At 48.4% G+C, this 21,979-nt stretch overlaps 1 protein-coding gene across 2 annotated transcripts in view; it reads right to left on the minus strand.

Moving 5' to 3' along the window:
• Chst8 (carbohydrate sulfotransferase 8) overlaps positions 1–21,979 on the minus strand; it is a 136,311-nt gene that overhangs the window by 52,048 nt on the left and 62,284 nt on the right. For both annotated transcript variants that reach the window (XM_034513732.2, XM_076932113.1), the window contains exon 2: positions 19,479–19,694. In XM_034513732.2, the coding sequence (XP_034369623.1) occupies positions 19,479–19,608 (130 nt within the window). In that variant the 5' untranslated portion in view covers positions 19,609–19,694. The remainder of the gene's footprint in view (positions 1–19,478; positions 19,695–21,979) is intronic.

The raw sequence follows: 21,979 nt of genomic DNA on the forward strand, positions 1-21,979 counted from the left end.
ATGAACAACCTAGTCATTCACCTGTGGGTGGGTGAGCCGAATGCTATGGAGTACAATGTTAATTGGTAATATTCAAAAGAAACAGAGTGATTGTCCCGGTCAGTTTGAAGTCGACATGAGTCATTTGGGAAGAGGGAGCCTCTTCCTGTAGGCAAGGCTGTGTTCATCTCCCTGATTAATGACTGACAGGTGAGGACCCAACCCACTGTGGGTGGTGCTATCCCTGGGCTAGTAGTGGTCCTGAGTTCCTTAAGAAAGTAGACTGAGCAAGTCCTGAGGAGCAAGCCAGGAAGCAGCACCCCTCCATGGCTTCTGCATCAGCTCCTGCCTACAGATTCCTCCTGTCTCAAGTTCCTGCCCTGACTTCCATCCATGATGCAGTATGATCTGAGAGTTGTAAGCTAAAAGGAAACCCTTTTCTTCCCACACTGCTTTTAGCCATGGTGTTTTATCACAGCAACAGTAACCATAACTAAAGGCAGTGCTTATACTGCTGAAGAGATGAATCTCAGAAACATTTTTAAGGCAGTTGTATGACACATGACACCTTGGGTTAAATGCCCAGAACTACAGACAAACAAAAAAGAAACAAACAAACGAATACGATGCTAGGGGCTGGAGAGATAGCTCAGTGGTTAAGAGCTCTGACTCCTCTTCCTAAGGAGCCAGGATCAGTTCCCAACACCCACACTGGGCAGCTCACAACTGCTTATAACTCAAGTCCAGACACTCTGATGCCCTATTGTGGCATCTGGCACTGGCACACAAACATAGAGACCCACAGACATCCCCCCCCCCCACGCACACGTGCACGAACACACTGATACATATGCATACATACACATATAAATACAACATACACATACATACATATATATACATGTACACAAACATACACACATGCACACACATACATTCATAAACACAGCACACACATACACACATACATATACATGCATACACATACACACATGCACATGTATATACAAATGCACGTGCATACATATGTACACACACACGCACACACACATAAATAAGAGCAAATCTTTTTTAAAAAGAACACGTGAAAGAGAAAGATGCCAGGTGGAAAAGGCCTGTTTTGAAGGAGTTTTGAAGACAGGAACTTACAAAGAACAGCTGTAGACTTGTGGTTTCTTGAGCTGCGGGTGGAAATGAGGCGGGAGGTGGTTAGTGACTTGGAATGGGCACAGGGATTTGAAGAGAGCAGTGGCGATATCCTAAAATTGGATGGTGGTAATGGCTCCACAGATGTAAATTTAGTAAAAATCACTGAAGTGTGCCATGTAAAAGAGGCGAGTTTTATGGTATGTAAATTACACAGTTCACTCTTGATAGCTGTGAGTTCTGCAATCTCTGATTCAACCAGCCATCGACTGAAAATATTTGGGGGAAATTGCATTTGTGTTGAACACGTACGACTTTTTCTTGTCATTATTCCCCAAACAATTCTGAGTAAATGACTATTTACATAGCATTTACATTGTGTTATGTATTGTAAATAAGCCAGATTTGATAAAAAAAAAAATTTCATGGGATATATATATATATATATAGGTTATAGATGCAACTGTTGCATCATTCTATAAACCACAGAACTTGAGTATCCAGGGAAGGGTGTTCTGGAACCAACCCCAAGAGATATACATGTACCTGAATAAAGCTCGGAGGTAGAGCCCCTGCCTAGAATCCCCCAGGAATGACTAGTGTGTTTGTAAGATACAGGCAGCTGCATGCTTGTTCTGTCTTGTCATGTGACTCCCGATTACACACACTCATTCTCTGACATTGTAAGAAGGCTCTCGTCAGACCTAGCCTTCAGAGTGGTGATCATTAATTTTTTTGCAAATTACTTGGCCTTGGGTTCTTGTTACAGCAACAGAAAACAGAGGCAATAGGCAGGAGCCACACTATGCTAGTGACTCTTCCCTTGTTTGTCCCTGCTCAGCGGGAGGTCCCAGTATCCTCAAGTCCTTCAGTCCCAACCTGTAAGTACAAGGAAGAGGTTGTCTGCTTGGTTAGAAGCAAGGTGCATCAGACATCTCTCGCCTTGTGCACAGTGAGCGCCACCAAAGCAGGGACCATTTCAACCTAGTTGTCCATCAACAGATAAGGAAATGTTCTATGTGTGTGTGTAAACATGTATGTAGTATTCTGCCAATAAGAAAAATAAAATTGTATCTTTGCAAGAAAACAGATGAAAGTGGAAATATTATGCTATGTAAAAATAAATCCTGTTCCAGAAAAGACAAAGACCACATTCTTCACATATACAATCTAAACACAGTGGTAGGGAGTTGGAGATAGAACCCAGGGTTCTGTACATTTCAGGTAAGTGCCCAACCACTGACCAACGGCCCCAGCCCCTCACTGGGGGATTCTAGGCAGGGGCTCTACCACTGAGCCACACCCCCAGCCCCTCACTGGGGGATTCTAGGCAGGGGCTCTACCACTGAGCCACGCCCCCAGCCCCTCACTGAGGGATTCTAGGCAGGGGCTCTACCACTGAGCCATGCCCCCAGCTCCTCACTGGGTGATTCTAGGCAGGGGCTCTACCACTGAGCCATGGGAAGGGAAAAGAAACTATCAGGTGGGGGCAACAGAAGCTGGGGATTGTTAAAGTACTTGACATACATGCATGAGAATGTGATAATATAACCTATCATCTTGTTCATAGAATATATACTAATAAAAATCTCTCTGAAAGAGGCTAGCCTGAGCTGCCCAGTGAGCTCAAGGCCTGGTTTACACGGTGGGTTTAAGATTAGCATGGCTACATAGCACTGTCTGAAGCAAATGAGTGAAGCCACCGGCAGTAAAGCCCCACTCCTGTCACCTGAGCTCTTTCTGTTCTCTCAGACTGCCCACCCAGTGCCAGGGGATGCAAACTCCCCCCCCCCCCCATGCTGCAAGGCCTCTACCACGTGCACTGTACATGCTTCAAGCTCAGGCTTGATTTGAGCCAGGCCAACCCTTTAATTACCGCTGCTACTTCTAGCTGGGTTCTTCGAAAGAACTAATTCAAGCCGTGACCACTTGACCTGAAATTTTATGAATGTAATTTCATTATTTGGTCTGTCTGGGCTGTGAGCAGGGGTTACAGTCACCACTTCTGCTGACTTCTTTCTGCAGTGAGAACTCTTCATTCACCTCCATGGCTCAGAATCTACAGACGACTCACTTTAAGCTCCAAGCCCACCTGCCTCTACCTGGGCTATCACAGCATGTCCTGGTTGTGGCAGGGGAAAGTTTCAGGGTACATGCAGAGCACCCAGCTCCAAGTTCAGGTATGAGGCATTTCCTCCAGCGGGCACAGGCTGAGGCAAGCGCAGCTCCTATGGTGTGTGTTGTGTCAGGGTACAGACACACTCAGTCCAAGACAGGATTGAAGATGAAAAGTTACAAGGACAGATATAGTGTGCAAAGCTCAGGAACACAGCAGGCTCCAAACGCTGGCCTCCAGTGCCACTTGTCTTACAGAGGGCCCTTCCTAGCCCCAAGCAGAGTCACAGATAAGAATCCAGAGATTTTCATAGATCTGGCATCTAGGGTTCTAACTCAAACACTGCCCCTTCTTGGCTGTGTGACTTTGGTCCAGGGACTCTGTCTCTCTGGAATGGAGAAGGGTATTGAGAAGACCCATGTAAGACTTTCTGTAATGAATATAAATTGCAGAGTCTGGGATACAGAAAGTACTCGGTCCATCCACATCATTCAAACCACAACCTCCCTAAAGGCCATGAGGACTCTCGGTGTCCACTCAGAGCCCCTGTGATGCTATTGACAGGAAGCATCATGGGAGAATCCTAGTGGACCAGGCTTGGCTCCTTCTAGGGGGTTCTTGCTAGGTATGGCTGCCACAGGGAGGGGAAGTGAATGTAGCTGTCTCTGCAGTACAGATCACTGTAGAAAACATGCAAGCAGTATCTTTCTATCTGATCTCTCTCCATCCTTTAGGTACCCATAACTCTGTTCCTTAGCCATGTCACAGAAAGTCACTCTAGTTTGGGGGTCACTGCTGGGGACTGAATTCAGGGCTTGTACATGCTGGGTAGGAAACTTACTGCCAACTCATATCCATAGTTTCCTTCACTGATGGACTCTAGGTAAGTATTTTACTGGGAAGCCACACCTCTAGAATCTCACTGGTAGATTCTTTGCAGGGGTAGTACCAGTAACACCACCAAGCTCCTTCCTGGCTAATTCTAGGCACTCACTCTAACACTGAGCTACTCTTAGGCCTTCATTAGTGGATCCTAGGCTGAGGCTCTACCAGTGAGCCACACAACAGCCCCTCACTGAGGGATTCTAGGCAGGGGCTCTACCACTGACCAATATCCCTAGCCTTGAGATCCCCACTCTTTCCTGGTGCTCTGACTTGTCTCTTGTTTTCTCCAGGGCACAGGGACAAGCAGTTACTAGGTCTAGCAGGATGAGAGAGTCAGCTTAGCACAAAGACTATCAGGGCCATAGTCCCCAGCAATCAACAGGAGATGCCAAGTGCAAGGGTCCCAAGTGTCTCTGCTGCACACTTCCTGAGTCAGAACTATGGCTGAGATCTTGGGAATCCAGGCAAAAATGTTATAGTCTCAGCTTCTTTGAAAAAAATACAGTAAGGTCCAGCTATGGTGGGGCAAACCGGCAATCTCAGCACTTGGGCAGTGAGGCGGGAGGATGGCAGGTTTGAGGCCTACCTTGCAGGATAGCCTGGGCTACCTAGTAAAACTTTGTCACAAAGAAGAAGAAAAAGAAGAAGAGGTGAAAGAAGGAAGGGGGAGGAGGAAGAGGAAGAGAAAAAGCAATAATTACAGATCACTCAACCACCACTGGCCAGGACTGGACTTTCTGGCTTTGGGACAACCAAGCAGAGCTCAGTGTATATCCTGGACAAGGCCAGACCATTTTATCAGTGGGCTTCAGGCCTCTGAGGATGGCTGAAAACTTCCTCAGCCAGGCCTGAGAGGAGAAAGAAAGGGAGCCCCAACTTCCCTCTGAGACCTAGACCATGGGCAGAGCCCAGGGAGTCTTAGGCCCTCTCTATCAGAAACTAGTGCCTTCTTGGAGCCTCCTGGGCTGCCGCTGTCGGAGGCCACAGAATGGGTGCAAACAATCCCCACTACTTACCCATATAGATAGCATTTTAAAGGACAGACTCTTCCACAGAGTGCTCCGGTGATTTGAGTTAAAACAGCAGAGCCCCACATCCTGGGAAGAAAGCTTTCTAATGAAAACATCAGCAGGTGTGTAGTGGTGAACTCCGGGCTCAAATGAGCGCTTCCTAGAGGGTAGAAGCATTCTGCAAATATTATCAGGAGGAGGCAGATCTGCACTGACCCTAAGGTACAGGAATGGGGTTCATGGGAATGTCAGGGGCTGGTGTAACCCCACACAGGTAGCTGACCTTTTGGTACATAGCCTTACCCCACTCCCAGGCCCTCCCAGTGTTGGCTATGCCTCAGTCTCAAGCCTCTGCCTGTTAGTACTTCCAGTGTCAATATGACCATGGTGAACTTACCCTTGGTTTTCAATAATCAAGACTAGCTCAGGGACCTTAAAAAAAAAAAAAAAAAAACAACACAACCTTGTCTTTGGAGTCCAGGCTGGCTCAAAGCCAATACCCTACTGCTTGCATTAAGAATTGGGGGACACAAGGGAGGATGGAGCTGTGAAAACCCTACTGGGCCATATCCACTAGTAATGGGTGCCTTGTTCTGTTTGCTGTGTGTTCGAATGCCTCAGCTTCATGGACCTGAGACTTGAGGACGGATGTGTTGAGAGACAGAGAAGTAAGACAGATGTGAGACGGCCTCCTTGTCTCTCTTGGAGACTCATGTTACTTTGCAATTAGAGTCTCAGTTGCCAGGGGATGTTGATGATAATGCTTAGTCAGTAAGTAGCTGAAGACAGGGGTCCAGGCTGTGAGACAGGGCATTCACCCTCCTTTTGTCTTCATGGAGCTCCCTGCAAAGCCTTGGTGCAAACATGGCGTCCTACCAGACATCATTTTGGGGCATCTTACATAAAATCCGAGCGTCTGCTTCCTCCCCCAAGTCTGCAGTTCATTCTGGCCCAGGCATGGTGGGAAAGAGGCTGCCCCACATCTAAGAACCCCCTCTCGACATGTGACTCGTGTCACATGAGAACAGTCTGATTCATCCCTGCACAGGAGGGACAATGACTTGCTGTGAGAGGCAGAACCTAAAACCAGGCCACCTAGGGACAGAGCGGGCATCGGAACCGGCTGGCTCTGATGGGTCCGTGCCCAGGCCCATGCACAATGGGGACCCAGAGTCCTAGCTGGACTGTAATTTCAGAAGGTGTCTGCATGGGTCTCAGGAACCACAATAGTTGAGGAGCCTTGGGGCCTACAATCAGGGAGTTGGGCTGTTTCCAAAATCTGTAGGGTACAGTCAAGAAAGGTCCTCTGGGGGGAAAAAAACAGGAGACTAACATAAAAAAAAAAAAAAAAAGACCCAGAGACCCCCAACATTAAGGTAACAGGCAAGGAGAGAATTGGAAATGCCCAGATCTGCATTAAAATACAGCCCTGTCTACTTCCATGTTAGGCAGCCACTGTCTAAGTGGAGGCTAATGGCCTCGTGGGGTGAAGGCAGATAGGGTAAAATCACCCAAGACAGTGCCTGGCACCCCCCAAAATAACTCGGTATCACACATCCTGAGGCTTAATTACATGGTCTTGTTTTGTAAATTATCACCCTGTACCTGTGTGCAGCCGTGGGAGCTTTCCAAAGCCAATGCCGTCCATTAATTTATTAAACCCACACAATGCTCCCGACTTCTATTTTTAGCATTTTACTGTGGCTCCCTGAAAACATATGTCACGCGTCTATCAGCCACGATTGCCCCACTTTCCTGTTCTGTTTTCTCTCCTAATTTCCCCGCCCCTAGGAACCTTTAGCATAACAATGCTGGGACCATTTTCTATTAATATCAATTTTCAGATTACAGTAATATGATGTCTGTTTCCTAATTTAATTAGGTGATTCCTGTTATTAGTTCCCACACACTCATTATTTCTCATTGAGCATATTTCAATGCACGAAAGTGAAGCGAAACTCTGGCTGCAGACCCCGGGGTGTCTTCTGCAGGATGACTCCAAAGTCCTCTCCATCTGCAGGACTGGGGGACCCAGGACATGGGAATCACATGGAGGAAGGACCTATTGGGAAGCCACGGGTCAGGGATGTTACAGGGACAGCCTAGGCTCAAGGGGGACAGTATTGGACAGAACAACTCTAGCTGTAGACACAGAGTGGGCCCCCCCAAAGTTAGGGGTTCCCAGATAGTGTGAGAACAGGGGTCCTCCAGGACTCCCACAAATACACAGGAGAATTCAAGGAAGGGCTATAATAGCTAATTATTTTTAAAGATTTATTATTTTTTTTTATTTATGTGTGAGTATACATGTGTCTAGGTACGTGCAAGTGGATGCAGGTGCCCATGGAGGCCAGAAGAGGGCGTCAGATCCCTGGGAGCTGGAGTTACAGGTGGTTGTGAGCCATCCAACCTGGGTGCTGGGAACTGAGCTGAGGTCCTCTACAGGAGCAGCAAGCACTCGTAACCACTGAGCCATCTCTGCAGCCCAGATTGGTTTAAAAAAAAAAAAAGATTTTCGCCTTGGTATTGAGGATTGAACCTAGAGTTTCATGCCTTCGTGCATGCCAGACAAGAGCTCTACCCCTAAGCTGCACCCCAGCACCCTGTTACCTTTGGTTTAGAGACAATGTCTCATTAATTTCTCTAAGATGGCCTTGAACTCATTCCATAGCCCAGGCCTTGCAATTGGCCTACAGCCTGTGCTACCAGGACCAGCTATGATGGTTAATATGCACAAAATGTGTGCGCCTGGATGTGTTTATGTGTGCTGTGTGTGCCCAGGGACCCCCAGAGGCCAGGGGCAGTTGTGAACTGCTATGGGAGTGCTGGAAACTGAGCCCAGGCCCTCGGCAAGAGCACCAGGTGTTGTTAACCATCTCTCTAGCCCTGCTGGTTGATTTTGATTGGCAGGTTGGGTTGGACTCAGAAGCATACTTCTGGCTGTGTCTGGGAGGAAGATTCTGGAACTGAGAAAGGAGGGATTACCCATCCTGCACACAGGAAGCACCACCTCATAGTCAGGAGACTTGGGTATAATGAGAAAATATCAGCTACTCCAGGTGTGTCGTCTTCTTCTTCTTCTTCTCCTTCTCCTTCTCCTTCTCCTTCTCCTTCTCCTTCTCCTTCTCCTTCTCCTTCTCCTTCTCCTTCTCCTTCTCCTTCTCCTTCTCCTTCTCCTTCTTCTTCTTCTTCTTCTTCTTCTCCTCCTCCTCCTCCTCCTCCTCCTCCTCCTCCTCCTCCTCCTCTTCTTCTCCTCCTCTTCTTCTTCTCCTTCTTCTTCTCTCTCTCTGTGTCTCTGTCTCTCTTTTGTATCTCTGTCTTTCTATGTGTCTCTGTCTCTCTGTGTATCTCTATGCCTCTCTGTCTCTGTGTGTCTGTCTTTCTCTGTCTCACTGTGTCTGTGCCTCTGTCTTTATCTCTCTCTCCCTTTCCCCCCACCCCCACTCACTCTTTTTCCTTCCGAGCATCTATGAAGTAAGCCGCTCTGCCACACCCTTTTAACCATGATGGGCTAAAATCTTCTAGAAACTTGTCCACCTGAATCTTTCCTCCCTTGTTTCACTCAGACATTTTTGTTATAGCAACAAAGATCTAACTAACACAGGCTCCCATTCCAGCACCACTGGAAACCCTTAAACCCACCAGGGCTGGAGGGCTTAAAGACCCTCTCCTTTCAGTGATTGTTGACTGGTGATCACAAAGGGCTCTGTGTCCACTCCTCCTTCATTTTTGGCCTCTGCCCAGCTGTTAGGGATTGCCCTTCACACTAACATGTAAATGTGAATGGAGCCCTGTGTTATGCAAAGGGCCATCTGGTGTTGCTAGTCTCACCCAAGTGTGTATCTCCAACTCTGTACAATGAGTCTTCCTTCCTTTCTCCTGCTGGACAGTGGGGACTGAGCTGGCCCAGGATGAACATACACATAGATTCTTGGAGTTTAAGGGTCAGGAAGGGCAAGACCTCACAAGTGTAGAAGGAGCAGTTGGCCTGGTAGCCCTACCACAGCCCTGGCTAGGAGAACTTGGCTGTCATGTGATGTATAGGGGCATGCCCCAGGAGACCTGAAAGCCCAGTGAAGCTGTGTCTCTGAGGTCCCAGAAAGGTGATATGAGAGATGGTGAGACGTCCCTGCTGAGCCGTGGGCGGCGTTCAGCAAGTTTGAAGATAGTACAGGTCTATTGTTTAGAAACACTGGGATCTGAGAGTCCCAGCCTGGCTGATTTTGCAATGATGTATTGCCAGCTACTTAACAGGATGGATCACTGCAATTACATGTCACTTCTGATATTCACAGTCACAACAAGGATGTGTCAGCCTCACAAGGTTTGGAGGAAATATATATGATGTTCCACAATGCCGTTAGAAAACGGTTTCAGGAAACAGACTCCAGAGGATTCCAGGAAAATCCACCTGTTTGGGGAAAGCAGCCAGCTCCGTGGAAATGGGAGGGGCTGGCTCCCCAGACCTGGGAGGAGTGAGAATTTCAATATCCCAGCTCTGAGAGGGCAGGGTTCAGTGCTAAGGGTCCAGGTAGGCTGTCAGTGCACTTTGAAGGACTGGCTGAGAGTCTCTAGGCTGCTGCTACCACCATTCGAGGCCCTGTGGATTCTAAGCTCCCAGGGGACATACTAGGCAAAGGTAGTATCTGTAGAAACCAGATGGACCTGAGATTGTAGAGTGGCCCTCAGCTCTGAACAAACAGGGCCACACTCCCTGGTAATATGGGACCCAGAATGAGGGCCGTGCATGGTGTAGCACAACTTTGTCTCTTGGAGGACAACACGGGAGCCTCAGAGTCTGTCAGACACTAGGACTTTGGCTCTGTCGACTTGGGCTGAGAAGTCTTAGGTCAGAGGGTCAGCAGCATGTGCTCTGGAGAAAGTCTCCCAGCCCCACAGAGTGTGCCCAAGCCCACATGGCTGCCGGCGCCTGAGGTCTGCACCACGTGGCTGCTGTTAGTTAGGTGGATGTCCCACAGGAAGTTAACTCCAGGAAGTTCTGCTGACTCCTCTGCCTTCTAGAGACCCAAGACTCACATCCACCTTTGTCCTCTGTATACCACTCAGGTGAGTTTATTTCTCTCCCAGCATCCTTTGTAACAGGGCCATGTTTTTCCCACAATACCTTAGGGGACTCTAGGGACCCTGTCCTTGATCTCCAGACTGTGTGCTCCTTGAAGCAGAGCCTACTTGGTCTTCCTCCACTTACCTTCATGTCTGCTTGCACCCCCACCCACTTCAGGTTGGCTGGAACTTGTGGGGCCCCTGCACAGACAGGTACACACAGGTCTCTCCCCAGATGGCAAACCCAGAGACCCATGTGTCATGATTCTGTCCCAGGACAGGCAGAAGCCTGATCCTAACCTCAGCATCTAGTCCAACAAGGAACATGGGCAGGGTCCAGTACAGACGTGTATCCATACCAGCTCCTTCCAGAGCAGACCTCTCCAATAGCCCTGTCCACCATCACTGGGACCCCAATCTCTAGCAATGAGGTGGATACAGAGGCAGAAGGAACCTTCCTTTGATCTGTGGGTGTGGAACACCTTGTTAGAGAGGTTATAGAATACCTCCCCACATGGTACCCAGGATCTCAGGTTCCCTAAGCCTGAAACAGAACCCATGACGCCTGCCCTTCCCTGTCAGAGTTACCCTGGAAAAAACCTTCCATCTGCATCTGCCACAGCCAGAAAACCCAGACATCTTCTTCTTCCGTCTTTTTCCTCCCAACCCCCACCCACTAGGTCACCAACTCTTCTCACACACAACCCACCTTGGTATCTGTTACAGTTTGAATCTGAAAAGTTGTCCACAGAGCTCATGTTTTGAACACACTAGCCACAGTTGGTGCCATTATCTTGAAGTCTGTGAGGTTTTTGAGAGATGGGTCTGGGTGTTGGATGCAGGTCCCTAGGACAGACCTTTGAAGGAAATATATGTGTCTCTCTTATTCCTGGTCTATAGTGAGGTGAATAGTCACTATACCCCACCCTACCCTGACCTCAACTATAGACAGACAGATTTTAGGGATTGTCCCTCAATGATTTGAAAGTCCCTGATACCATGAGCCAAAAAGAGTCCTTCCTCCCTTAAGTTGTATCTGTCAAGCATTTTTGCAGTAGTGATGCAAAAATAACTAATACAGAGACTAGAGAGATGGCTCCATAGTATAAGCGTGCTGGCTGCCTTTGTCTGCAAAGGACAAAGGACCAGTTCTAGTCTCAGTACCCACATTGGGCAGCTAGTTCATAACCAGCTGTAACTCCAGTCCTATGGGATCTGGCGCCCTCTTCTGGCCTCTGTGAGAACTACATGCACATGGTATACACATACACACACACACACACACACACACACACACACACACTTTAAAAATCAGCCTTTCTCCAGCCGGTGGTGTATGTTTTTAATGCCAACACTCGGGAGGCAGAGGAAGGCTGATCTCTGTGAGTTTGAAGCCAGCCTGGTCTACAGAGTAAGTTCTAGGACAGAGCTATACAATGAGATTCTGTGTCTCAAATAACACAAAACATAAAACCAAACACAAACAAAACAGGAAAAATCAGCATTTACTGTTTCATCTGACACTGGTAAAATCTCTCCAAGTCTAATCCTGGACCAAGGCTCAGCAACGGCACAGGTAAGTAACACTGTCTCCTTCCCCATTGCCTGCCCTAGGTCTGTGGTTCCATCCGCTGTATCCTGAGTTTCCACCTGTCCTGCTCAGGTATGTCTTGTTACCCTCATGCTCTCTATCCCATGCAGCCGACAGAATGCTAAAAGATTTATTTTTATTTATGTGAATATGTGTGTGTTTGTGCATGTGGGCACGAAGGCATCTTCCGGAGGCTGGAAGAGTGTTAGGTCCCCTGGAGCAGGCATTACAGGTAATTGTAAGTGGCATGATCTGGATACTGGGAACCGGACTTGGGTCCTCTGCAAGAGCAGCAAGCACTCTTAACCACTGATCCCTCCTCTCTCCAGTCCTAGAATGAGTTTTCTAATGTCCTATTCCTTAGTCCAGGATGCCAAGTTTCCCATCCCCGGGAGCAAAGGCTAGCTCTGTCCCACATGTCCCAAGGTGGGAAGGGGGTCACTGCTGAGACCAGAGCCTGGCTGATTCTTCAGCTGTAGGTGATGTTCCAGCCTCCAAGCCCCTCAGAGCTCCTCATAGGCCATATTCTTTCTGGCTTCAACATATTTCTCAGCACTGGGCTGGGCTGTGGGCCTGAGCCTTGTGTGCTGGGGGTGTAGGGAACAGATGCTTAACAGCACAGGCCGGCTCTGAAGCCTTGGCCTTTGTGGCCTTGGGCATGGTTCTTCACCTCCTGAGCTTACTGGGCTCATGACCAAATGGTGTAAAAGTAACTCATAGGGACTCCTATAGTGTCAAAGGTGTGCGATACGTCTGGATGGTGTCTGACATGTGGTCAGAGGCTGGCAGTGTCTATCAGGTTGCTATTTCTGTGTCTGAGCTACTTAGTGACTATTCGGCACACAGTACCAGAAGCCATGTGTTATAAGAACCATACTGGGGTGTGGCAGTGGATGCCTACAACTCCAACACTCAGGAGGGAGAGGCAGCAGGATCTAGTTCAAGGCCAGCCTGGTCTACTAGCAAGTTCCAGACAAGCCTGGGCTACACAGAGAGTTCCATTCTCTAAATAAGTAAATAAATAAATAAATATCTTTGCTTAGCATAAGACTTTACACATAGTAAACGCTCTTGTCAACATTGGTGGTTTCCACTCTGAAATATTCTTGTTCTAAGCAGTGACTGCCTCGGGGTACTGCACAGACAGAGAAGCCATCAATGGCTATTCCTTCATCTAAACCAGAAGTCGTCAAAGAAGGGACAGGGCTGTGACTATGGTATCTTAGTCACAGCTACTCCATTCTGGGAGAGAGCAGAGAGCCTTGAAATGTAGGGAGAACCTACTTTAGGAAAAGCCATTTTGCCAGAGCCAAACAATAAAGAACTTGGACAGGCCAGATGGCTCAGCGGGTAAAAGTGCCTGAGTTCAATCCCCAGGACCCAGAAGGAGAAAACTGACTCCTGCAAGTTGTCCCCAGACCTCCACATGCACTCCATGTCATGTGCCCACCCCTGAATAAATAATAAATAAATGCAATTTAAAAATTCTAAATGACTTAATTAATTAGTATTTTTTTTGTGTGTGTGTGTGCATTGGTGTTTTACCTGGATGTATTTCTGGGTGAGGGTATCAGATCCCCTGGAACTGGAGTTACAGATGGTTGTGAGCTGCCTTGTGGGTGCTGGGAATTGAACCTGAGTCCTCTGGAAGAGCAGCCAGTGCTCTTAACTGCTGAGCCATCTCTCCAGCCCCCAGTAATTTAAAATTTTAAAAAGAATAATGTAAAAGGCATGCAACAGAATCTGCATGATAAGGTGTCCCCTCCCTCCCTCTCCTTCTTTTGAGACAAGGCCTTGCTTGCCCTGTGCCTCAGCCTGGTCTTGAACTCACTCTATGGCCAGGGTTGGCCCAGACCTCTCGATACTCTTGCCTCAGTTTCCCTAGTGCTAGGAAGTTGGCCTGCACTGCCGAGCCTGGCACTAGTCTTTCTTGTTACTCCAATCAGCTGTGGCTCCCACACTCACGTCAGCTTCATGGGTTGCTGACAACTCACCTGGCCCCATTAAGACAAACTCCATCCCATTTAAGCAATGAGGAAGGAATGACAGAAGTGGGATGAGGCCTCAGTGTGACCCCTGATTGACGGGCAGATGGAGGCGTGACCACTGGCAGCTCACGGACATTACGAGAGGGCAGGAGGGCTTGAGCTGCCTGGCAGGAGACCACGGAGCCACATGTGAATTCTTATTAAAAAAGCAAAGGGAAGCCCAACCAAATCTATATGTGCAGGCTTTGCAAGGTTTTCCCAATTGTATGTAGAAGACAAACAATAAAGGACAAATGGCTGCAATTAATTAAGACCCCAATGGGAGCATCCTATATGACCCATGGCTCAGCATCCTGAAATAAACAGGAAAAGACAGAAACTTACATGTAGGGAGAGATTTTAATGGATTCATCAGGAAACTGCTGATTGTGTGAAATTGTGTAGCTAGACCTGAATGCTGGGCAAGACACTGGAGATACATGTGTTTATATCTATGAGACAATTAAGTTTCAACACTGACTTTAGACATTGGATTCTTAAAAGAAAAAAAATTTTAATACAGGGTCTTGCTATATCTATGAGACAATTAAGTTTCAACACTGACTTTAGACATTGGATTCTTAAAAGAAAAAAAAATTTTAATACAGGGTCTTGCTATATTGCCCAGGCTCACCCCAAACTTGGGACTCTCCAGCCTCAGCTTCTCAAGGATTGCCTGTTTAGCTGCTGGATGCTTTTAAGGAAATATAAGAAGGCAGGCTATAATGTTAAAAACAAGAATCTCCATCATCTGAACGGAGAACCATTGAAATATTTATGTGTGAATTGGGTCAATATCTGGCATGGACTTCAAAACTCAGATATACAGAAAAGTACGATGAGAGGGAGAAATGGGGCCAGCCTGGCCAGGCTGGGGTGCTGGGAGGGGGCAGGCACTTGGAGTTCATTTTTCTATCATCCCAATCTTAATTCCATAAAACACAAAGTTCACAGAGAAAGGCAGCTACTGAAATTCTATGCCAAAGTGAATGCAGACTCGGCCTTCTCAAGTCCTCAAAGTTGTTGTGCTGATCCTGTTATCCCCAGTCTGGGCTTTTATTTTGAGAAGGGTGAGCCTTGTATCAAGGTTCAAAAAGTGACCTTCTGGGCAGGTCATGTGAATCTCTTCGGGGCCAGCTAGCCCACCTCTGCTTGGGATGCCTAAGGTCTGGGTTCATATCCTAGCATGTGTTCCTAGCTAGGTAATTCCAGCAAGCACTGGAGAGCCTGCAGCAGGAGCATGGTGAGTTTGAGGCTAGCCTGAGCTACAGGGTTATAGCTGGTCACATAAATAAAGGAAGTGAAGCACAGAAACAAACATACAGGGAGGAGAAGCTCTGGCCTTAGGACTTGCAATTTTGTAGACTGGAAAATAATCGTAATTGGATAGGTAGAATTCTCTGGTAAACAAGAAAATCTAATCTTAGAACGAAGGTTAGCTAGCGGGTGCCTGTCTGTTACTGTCTGAATCTACAGTCACCCACAGGCTCATCTGCATGCCGCCTCTCCAGCTTATGGCCCGTTTTGAAGGTCTTGGGGGCTTTAGAAGGTGTGGCCTGGCTAGAGGAAGCATGTCTCCGGAGATGGGACTCTGGTCCATTCTCCCAGCTTCCTGTCTGACAGCAAGGGAATGGGCTTTGCTTCAAGCTGTGGCCACAATGCTCTCTCCACCCCACCCAGGATGGAGTAAAACCAGGAGCTGAGGCCGTTGTTTCTGTCAGGTCCTTAGTTCAGATCCAAAGGGGCTAACTTAAAATATAACGTTCTTTTAAAAAACGAAAACATGGCCCACTGTGGTGCTTTGAATAAAAACGGCCCTCATAGGTCCATAGGGAATGGCAGTATTGGGAGGTGTGGCCTTGTTGGAGTAGGCGTGGCTTTGTTGGAGGAGGTGTGTCTCTAGTGGTAGGCTTTGAGGTCTCAGAAGCTCAAGCTAGACCTAGTGTGTCTCATTTTCTTCCTGCTGCCTGCTGATCCAGATGCAGAACTCTCGGCCCTGTCTCCAGCACCATGTCTGCCTGCGCGCCGCCATGCTTCCCACCATGATGATAATGGACTAAACCTCTGAAACCGTAAGCCAGCCCCAGTTAAATGTTTTTTCTCTTATTAAGAGTTGGTGTGGTCATGGTGTCTCTTCACAGCAGTACCAACCCTAACCAAGACACCCACCTTACAGAAGTTGGTAATTCTGTAAGATTCTGTTTGATGCCCTTGCCAGGCAGAGGTGGGCTAGCTGGCTCCGAAGAGATTCACAAATGCCATAGTTAACTGCATCTGTCAACTTGACATAAACCTTGAGTCACCTGGCAAGAGGGAGCCTTAACCGAAGGATTGTCTCCATTAAATTAGTTTGTGCCCTTTGTCTGTAAGGCGTTTTCTTAAATGGTAATTGATACAGGAAGGCATGGCCCACCATGGGCAGTCCCATCCCTACACTGAGGGGTTTGGGCTATACAAGAGAGCTAGCTAACATGAGTCAGAGAGGGAGAGCACCAACAAGCTTCATTCCTCCATGGTTCCTGTCTTGAATTCCTGCTTAACTTCCCTCAGAGATGGATAGGGGCCTGGGAGTTATAAGATGACATTCCCCTACACTGCTTTGTTTTTCATGGTGTTTATTACAGCGACAGAAAGCAGCCTGAAACAATGCGCTCTCAGCATCTAGGAACTGTACAGCGAGAGATCTGATCAGTGATGCAAAGTTCATACCATGGTGCGGATTTTTCCTGTCTTCTAGTTCCCTCTGGGTGTCCCCGGCGACAGGACAGCCTTGTAGCCTACACCTCTTTAGAACAGACTCCCAGGGAGAGGGGCTTGGTCAGGGGCTGTCGGGGGCCACCTGGCACGCAACTGGGCGCATACGCTTCGTAAGCAATGGTTTCCAACAGATAAATGTAATCAAGGTTTATGTGCTCGGAGAAGCCAACAGGATGGGGTTGTTTCACTTGAAGGATCAGAAGAAAATTGTAACTAATGTTGTGGAAAATTACTTTGATATTGCTTTCTTGGTACCGAATCACAATTAGGCTGCTGCGAGTGGTACAGGGAAGGAATAAATGAATAGTAACAAATCAACACAAACAGCTTGTGTCAGGAGCACTTCGCTCAGGGAAAGGAACGTAAGCATTACTTAAAGTTTTATGACTGTGTTTGGTGTGATTTACATAGACCAGCAGGGTTGCCCATCACGTAAGCATGTCGAGGGTGGCTCCCCTGCATCTGCCAATAGAGTTTCACAGTGAAGACCCGCCCACGTTCCTCACCTGGCTCCGCCCACCACAGGGGATGCAATCCCTCACCCTGCAGTCTGAGGGTCCGAGGTTCAAGCGGCTCCTCAACACACCGCCCCACTCTACCCCAGAACTCCCAGCCATACTCTGGTTCCAACCACCTGTAACTCACACATCTGTGCACTTGGGCAGCTGTTTCAGAGCAATGCTAGGTAGAAAGGGGGGGCAGAAATCCAGTGCCTCCGAATTTAAGGGTTCTGCTCTGCTAGCTGGCTGTTGCCATGGCAGGGCATATCCTACAATCAACAGAGCAGAATCTCACCTGGCAATAGATGACCTATCCCAGGAATGGGCCATAGAGAGACCCTCCTGTCCCAGATGGACACCATATATAAACTTATGCCTTTTCTCCCTGGCCCCTCCCACAGTGCAGACATCAGATAGCTGGACCCTTGACCTGTGTGTGCGCCATAACCACACACATTAGGGCGTCCACCGGAGGCGCGATTCCTCCAAGTTGTTTTCAAGCTCCCTTGCTCTCTGGTTTCTTTTTGCACATACTACACATAGTCACAGGGACCATTTAGTTCCTGTACTGTGATGGTTCTGTCCTGTGGAACCCAGCTGTGCTGACTCAGTGTCACTAGCTATGCTAGAGCTCTCAAGAGGCTACAAAGTCCCCAGAGGAGCCAGCTCAGTCACGCACACTCACTCGCTTCCTCAGAAGCCAGGAGAAGCTGGACCCGTTTTTTTTGACAGCCGCCAGCTGTAGGGGTTGACCCAGGAATGCGTCAGCACAGTGCCTTACCCGCAACTGAACTTGCTTCTTACTCACTGTGATGAAAGGGATAATTCATCAGCCTCCCCAGCCCATGCAGAGCTTCTGGCTGCAGCTGCCTGGTACAGTGTGTTTCTTCCTTTCCTCTTGAGACCTGTGGCCTTCAATCTGGGCTCAAGGCCACTGTATCACAGTTCAGCGCTCCAGTTTGCAGAAGCAAAACAATGAAGTGGTACAAAGAAGGGGGGGGCTGAGTTGGGGGGAGCTGGGGGTAGTGTTCCAGCTCTCTGGCTGGAGAGTGGGCATCCATCCCTCCTGTGCTTCAGGCTGCAAGCTGGAGTGTCACAGGAATCCATCGGTCTAAACCTCTGGCCCACACATCTCTTTCATCCTGTCCCTGCAAGCAGTGTTCTCATGCACATGTCCCTGGAGAGGAAGCACATCTCTGAGGGCTCCTCACAATAGATTTCTGCTACTGCCACAGCGGAAGCCCTGGTCTCCTTTTCCTTCTAAGCAGATTAACCTCCAGCCTCAGGCCCATGCCTGTGACAGCCAGCTCCATCATATCCGACATCAAGAGCCCTAGAGACCTCCTCTTTCTACACCCTATCTTCCCTAAGTGTTCCACACATTCCTCTCACTGTCTGCACCCTACCATCCCCAGGATACACTGAGCATTCCAGGGGGTCACAGGCAAGGAGAGAATGGGGGTGTGGCAAAAGTGGAGGTCAGCCTCACAAAGCCAGCATGTGACTTAATTTCTGTCTCGGGTCAGAGGAACCAGATTCGAGGGATCCCCAGGACTGGACAGGGAAACTGAGTCATACTCCAGACATGTGAGTTCATGAAGATAATCAGGGATCAGAAGAAGAACTCAGACTTCCACCATCCTGCCCATTGTCCAACAAATAAAGTAATTAATTAAAGTAACAAAATTATTTTTTGAGATGGGATTTCACTACATAGTCCTGGCTGGCCTGGAACTTGCTATGTTAACCAGGCTGGTCTCAAACTCAGAGATTCATCTGCATCTGCCTCTGGCTTTCAAGTGCTGGGATTAAGATGTGCACCACCACACCCAGATGTAAGAAAAGTTTTCTTTTTTTTTTTTTAATATTTTTTTTTTAAGAAAAGTTTTCAAAAGAAGACATGTTCATCTGAGTCTGGTGGTACGGCCCTATAAGGCCAGCTACTCAGGAGAATAAGGTAGGGTCACAAGTTCAAGGCCATGAATCAAAATAAGAGTTATAAAAAATAATGATCAAGGGGTAAGATCCTGGGTTCAATTCCCAGTGACATTTTTAAAAAATAGAAAGACACTTAGCCACTGGTATTCAGAACAATGTGAAAGATGTCCCAAGAGTTGGCAGAATTTCCTGAGTCTGAGATTCACTGAAGACAACAAACTGGCTGACCAGATGGGCAGCCTCTCCATCGCCCACACCAGGGGCTGCTCAATTGCTATGGAAGCCAGAGCCACAGCCTTGAAACTGGTGGTCTGACACCCCCACACTGACACTGACACCTGCCAGGAGGAAGCCAGGGCCCTTTCTCTGTTTACAAAAGCTACCGTCACCCAGCCCCGTCACACTAGGGCCGCCAGGGAGGTCTGCATGTGGCCCGCAGTGGTAAGCAACAACCTCGGGGCTCACCTGGAACCTGCTGGGGGCTGAGCTCTATGGGGTCCTGTAGGCTGATGAAGAGGAGCAGGCCCGCAGCTCCGAACAGCAGGATGGACGAGAACATGCAGGTTAGCCGCATTGTTCCGAGTCGTGAGGTCATCCGGGGAGCGCTCCGGGGTCACCTCTTGGGTGTAAAAGGCACGTTCTTCCCTCATTATCCACACCAGACATCCATCAGGCTGAGGTCTACAACACAGAAGGGAAGAAGCGGGTTTCAGTTGCAGGATATCCCCACAGGCTAAGGTCCCTGTCACGTGACACTGACTTACCATCTGGATTCCTCTAACCCATTTGTCTCTGTGTCTCTGTCTGTCTCTGTCTGTCTGTCTCTCTGTCTCTCTCTCTCTGGTGTATGTATGTATGTATGGTGTGGTCCCTCTCTCCCTCCCTTTGGACTAGGACTCATTATACAGCCCAGAGTGGTCCCAAACTCACGATCCTCCCACCCCAACCACCTGAGTGTTGAGGTTATAGCCATTCACCACCATGCCTGTCCACTTTGACCTTCTGAAGCCCACAAAGGCTGAAGAGGGTTCTGTTGCTCCCTACACCTCTGCCCTGCCCACAAGGGACTCCTGTTTATATCTACCACAAAGCCACAGAGAAACACACTCTCTTGTTGTTGGAGGACAGCTAAAGTTAGTGAGAGCCTTGACAGTCACAGGTTGTAACCAGTGACCACCCTTCTGTCCAGCTCTGTGAGCCTCCCAGTAAACACCACGCTTCCTCCAGGGGCTGCTCGCATCCCTCGATCCCTGCTTGCTCAATTGGCCTCTGAAGACCCAGAATATGCACACAAGTTGTCCATCACCTTGGTTCTACCGCAAGAACAGAAGAAATGCCCTCCACACTCTAAGTACAAGTGAATCGGACCAAATTATGGATCAAGATAGGCAACACTCCAGGGCTGGAGAGATGGCTCAGCAGTTAAGAACACTGAGCTGCTTTTTGTAGAGGACCTGGGTTCAGTTCCTAGCATCCACATGACAGCTGGCAAGCATCTGTTTCAGGGGTTACGACACTCTCTTCTGCCATCTACAGGCACCGCATGCACGTGATACTGAGACAAAACACACCCATAAAATAATACAACTTATTTGTTTTTTTGGGGGGTGAGGATGTTTTGAGACAGGGTTTCTCTGTGTAGCCTTGGCTTTCCTAGAACTCACTCTGTAGACCAAGCTTACCTCAAACTCACAGAAATCCACCTGCCTTGGTCTCTTGAGTGCCAGTATTACAGGCATGCACCACTTCTGCCTGACAATTCCTTTTTTTAAAAAACAAAACAAAACAAAACAAAACCAGAAAGGTACTCCTCAGTTTTGTTTGAGTCTGAAATGTCCTCCACAGATTCATGTCTTTGAAAACCTGGTCTCCAGTTGTTGGTGATATTTTGGGAGGTTGTGGGGCCTCACCCAGGCCTGTGTGGGCCAGGGAAGGTGAGGGGACAGAGGAAGTCTGTGACAGGCCTACACAGGCGGATCCCTGATGCTCACAATATTCTACCCACATCTACAGCATTGCAGGTATTCAGACAGACAGTCTCAGAGGGTTTATTACTTTCCCATTGCTGAGATAAAACACTTCACAGAAGCAAACTTAGGAGAGTAGAGCTTGGGCTGGAGAGATGACTCAGAGGTTAAGAGCACTGGCTGCTCTTCCAGAGGATCTGGCTTTGAGTCCCAGCACCCACATAGCAGGGCTCAGCTTTCTGGTTCCAAGGGATCAATCGCCCTCTTCTGGCCTTTATGGGTATTGCATGCACATGCTGCCGGGCGAAACATCCACACACATAAAAAGGAGAGTACATAGGGACTAACTTTTATTTTGTCTCTTTTTGTCAGAAGGGTCAATCCAGTGTTGTGAGGAAGATGTAGCAGACCTTCCTCACTGTTTACCTGTGTACAGCAGGATGCTGGCATTGCATGCAGACCAGATAAGACCAGACCAGGAAGCAGTGAACAAGGCTAAAGCAGTGCTGGGGGCGGTGGCGGCGGGGGTGGTGGGGGTGGTGGTGGTGGTGGTGGTGGTGGTGGTGGTGGTGTGGGGGTGGGGGTGATCCTTAAAGGCCTGTCCATAAGCCAAAGGATACCTTTTATTTCCACTGAAGGAATTTGCAAGGATCTTGCTCACCCCAGCACAGGGCAGTGCCAAAGGAAAGTGATACCACCCAAGGCCACAGGGCCCAGAAGACCCCCACCCCTACCCCTGTAGCCGCTCAGCCTGCAGACCCTTAAGCAGGGGAAGTGTGTAAAGTCTTTCCCTGCCCTTTTTGTGCCCAGAAAAAAATTCCCAAGGACTAGACCGATTCTCAGCAAAGCTTAGGAGCTGAGGAGTATAAATTCCAGCTTGGGTTTCTCCCCTCTGCAGTCTCTGTAATTATTTTTTCACTCAGTTAACTTTAATTAACCTGCCGCAGGCCTCTGTGCGCCCGGTGCTGGGCTCCCTGGACTGTGCGGAGCAGGAGGTTC

Source organism: Arvicanthis niloticus, chromosome 1 (genome assembly GCF_011762505.2).
Source record: "Arvicanthis niloticus isolate mArvNil1 chromosome 1, mArvNil1.pat.X, whole genome shotgun sequence".
NCBI classification, from domain to species: Eukaryota; Metazoa; Chordata; class Mammalia; order Rodentia; family Muridae; genus Arvicanthis; species Arvicanthis niloticus.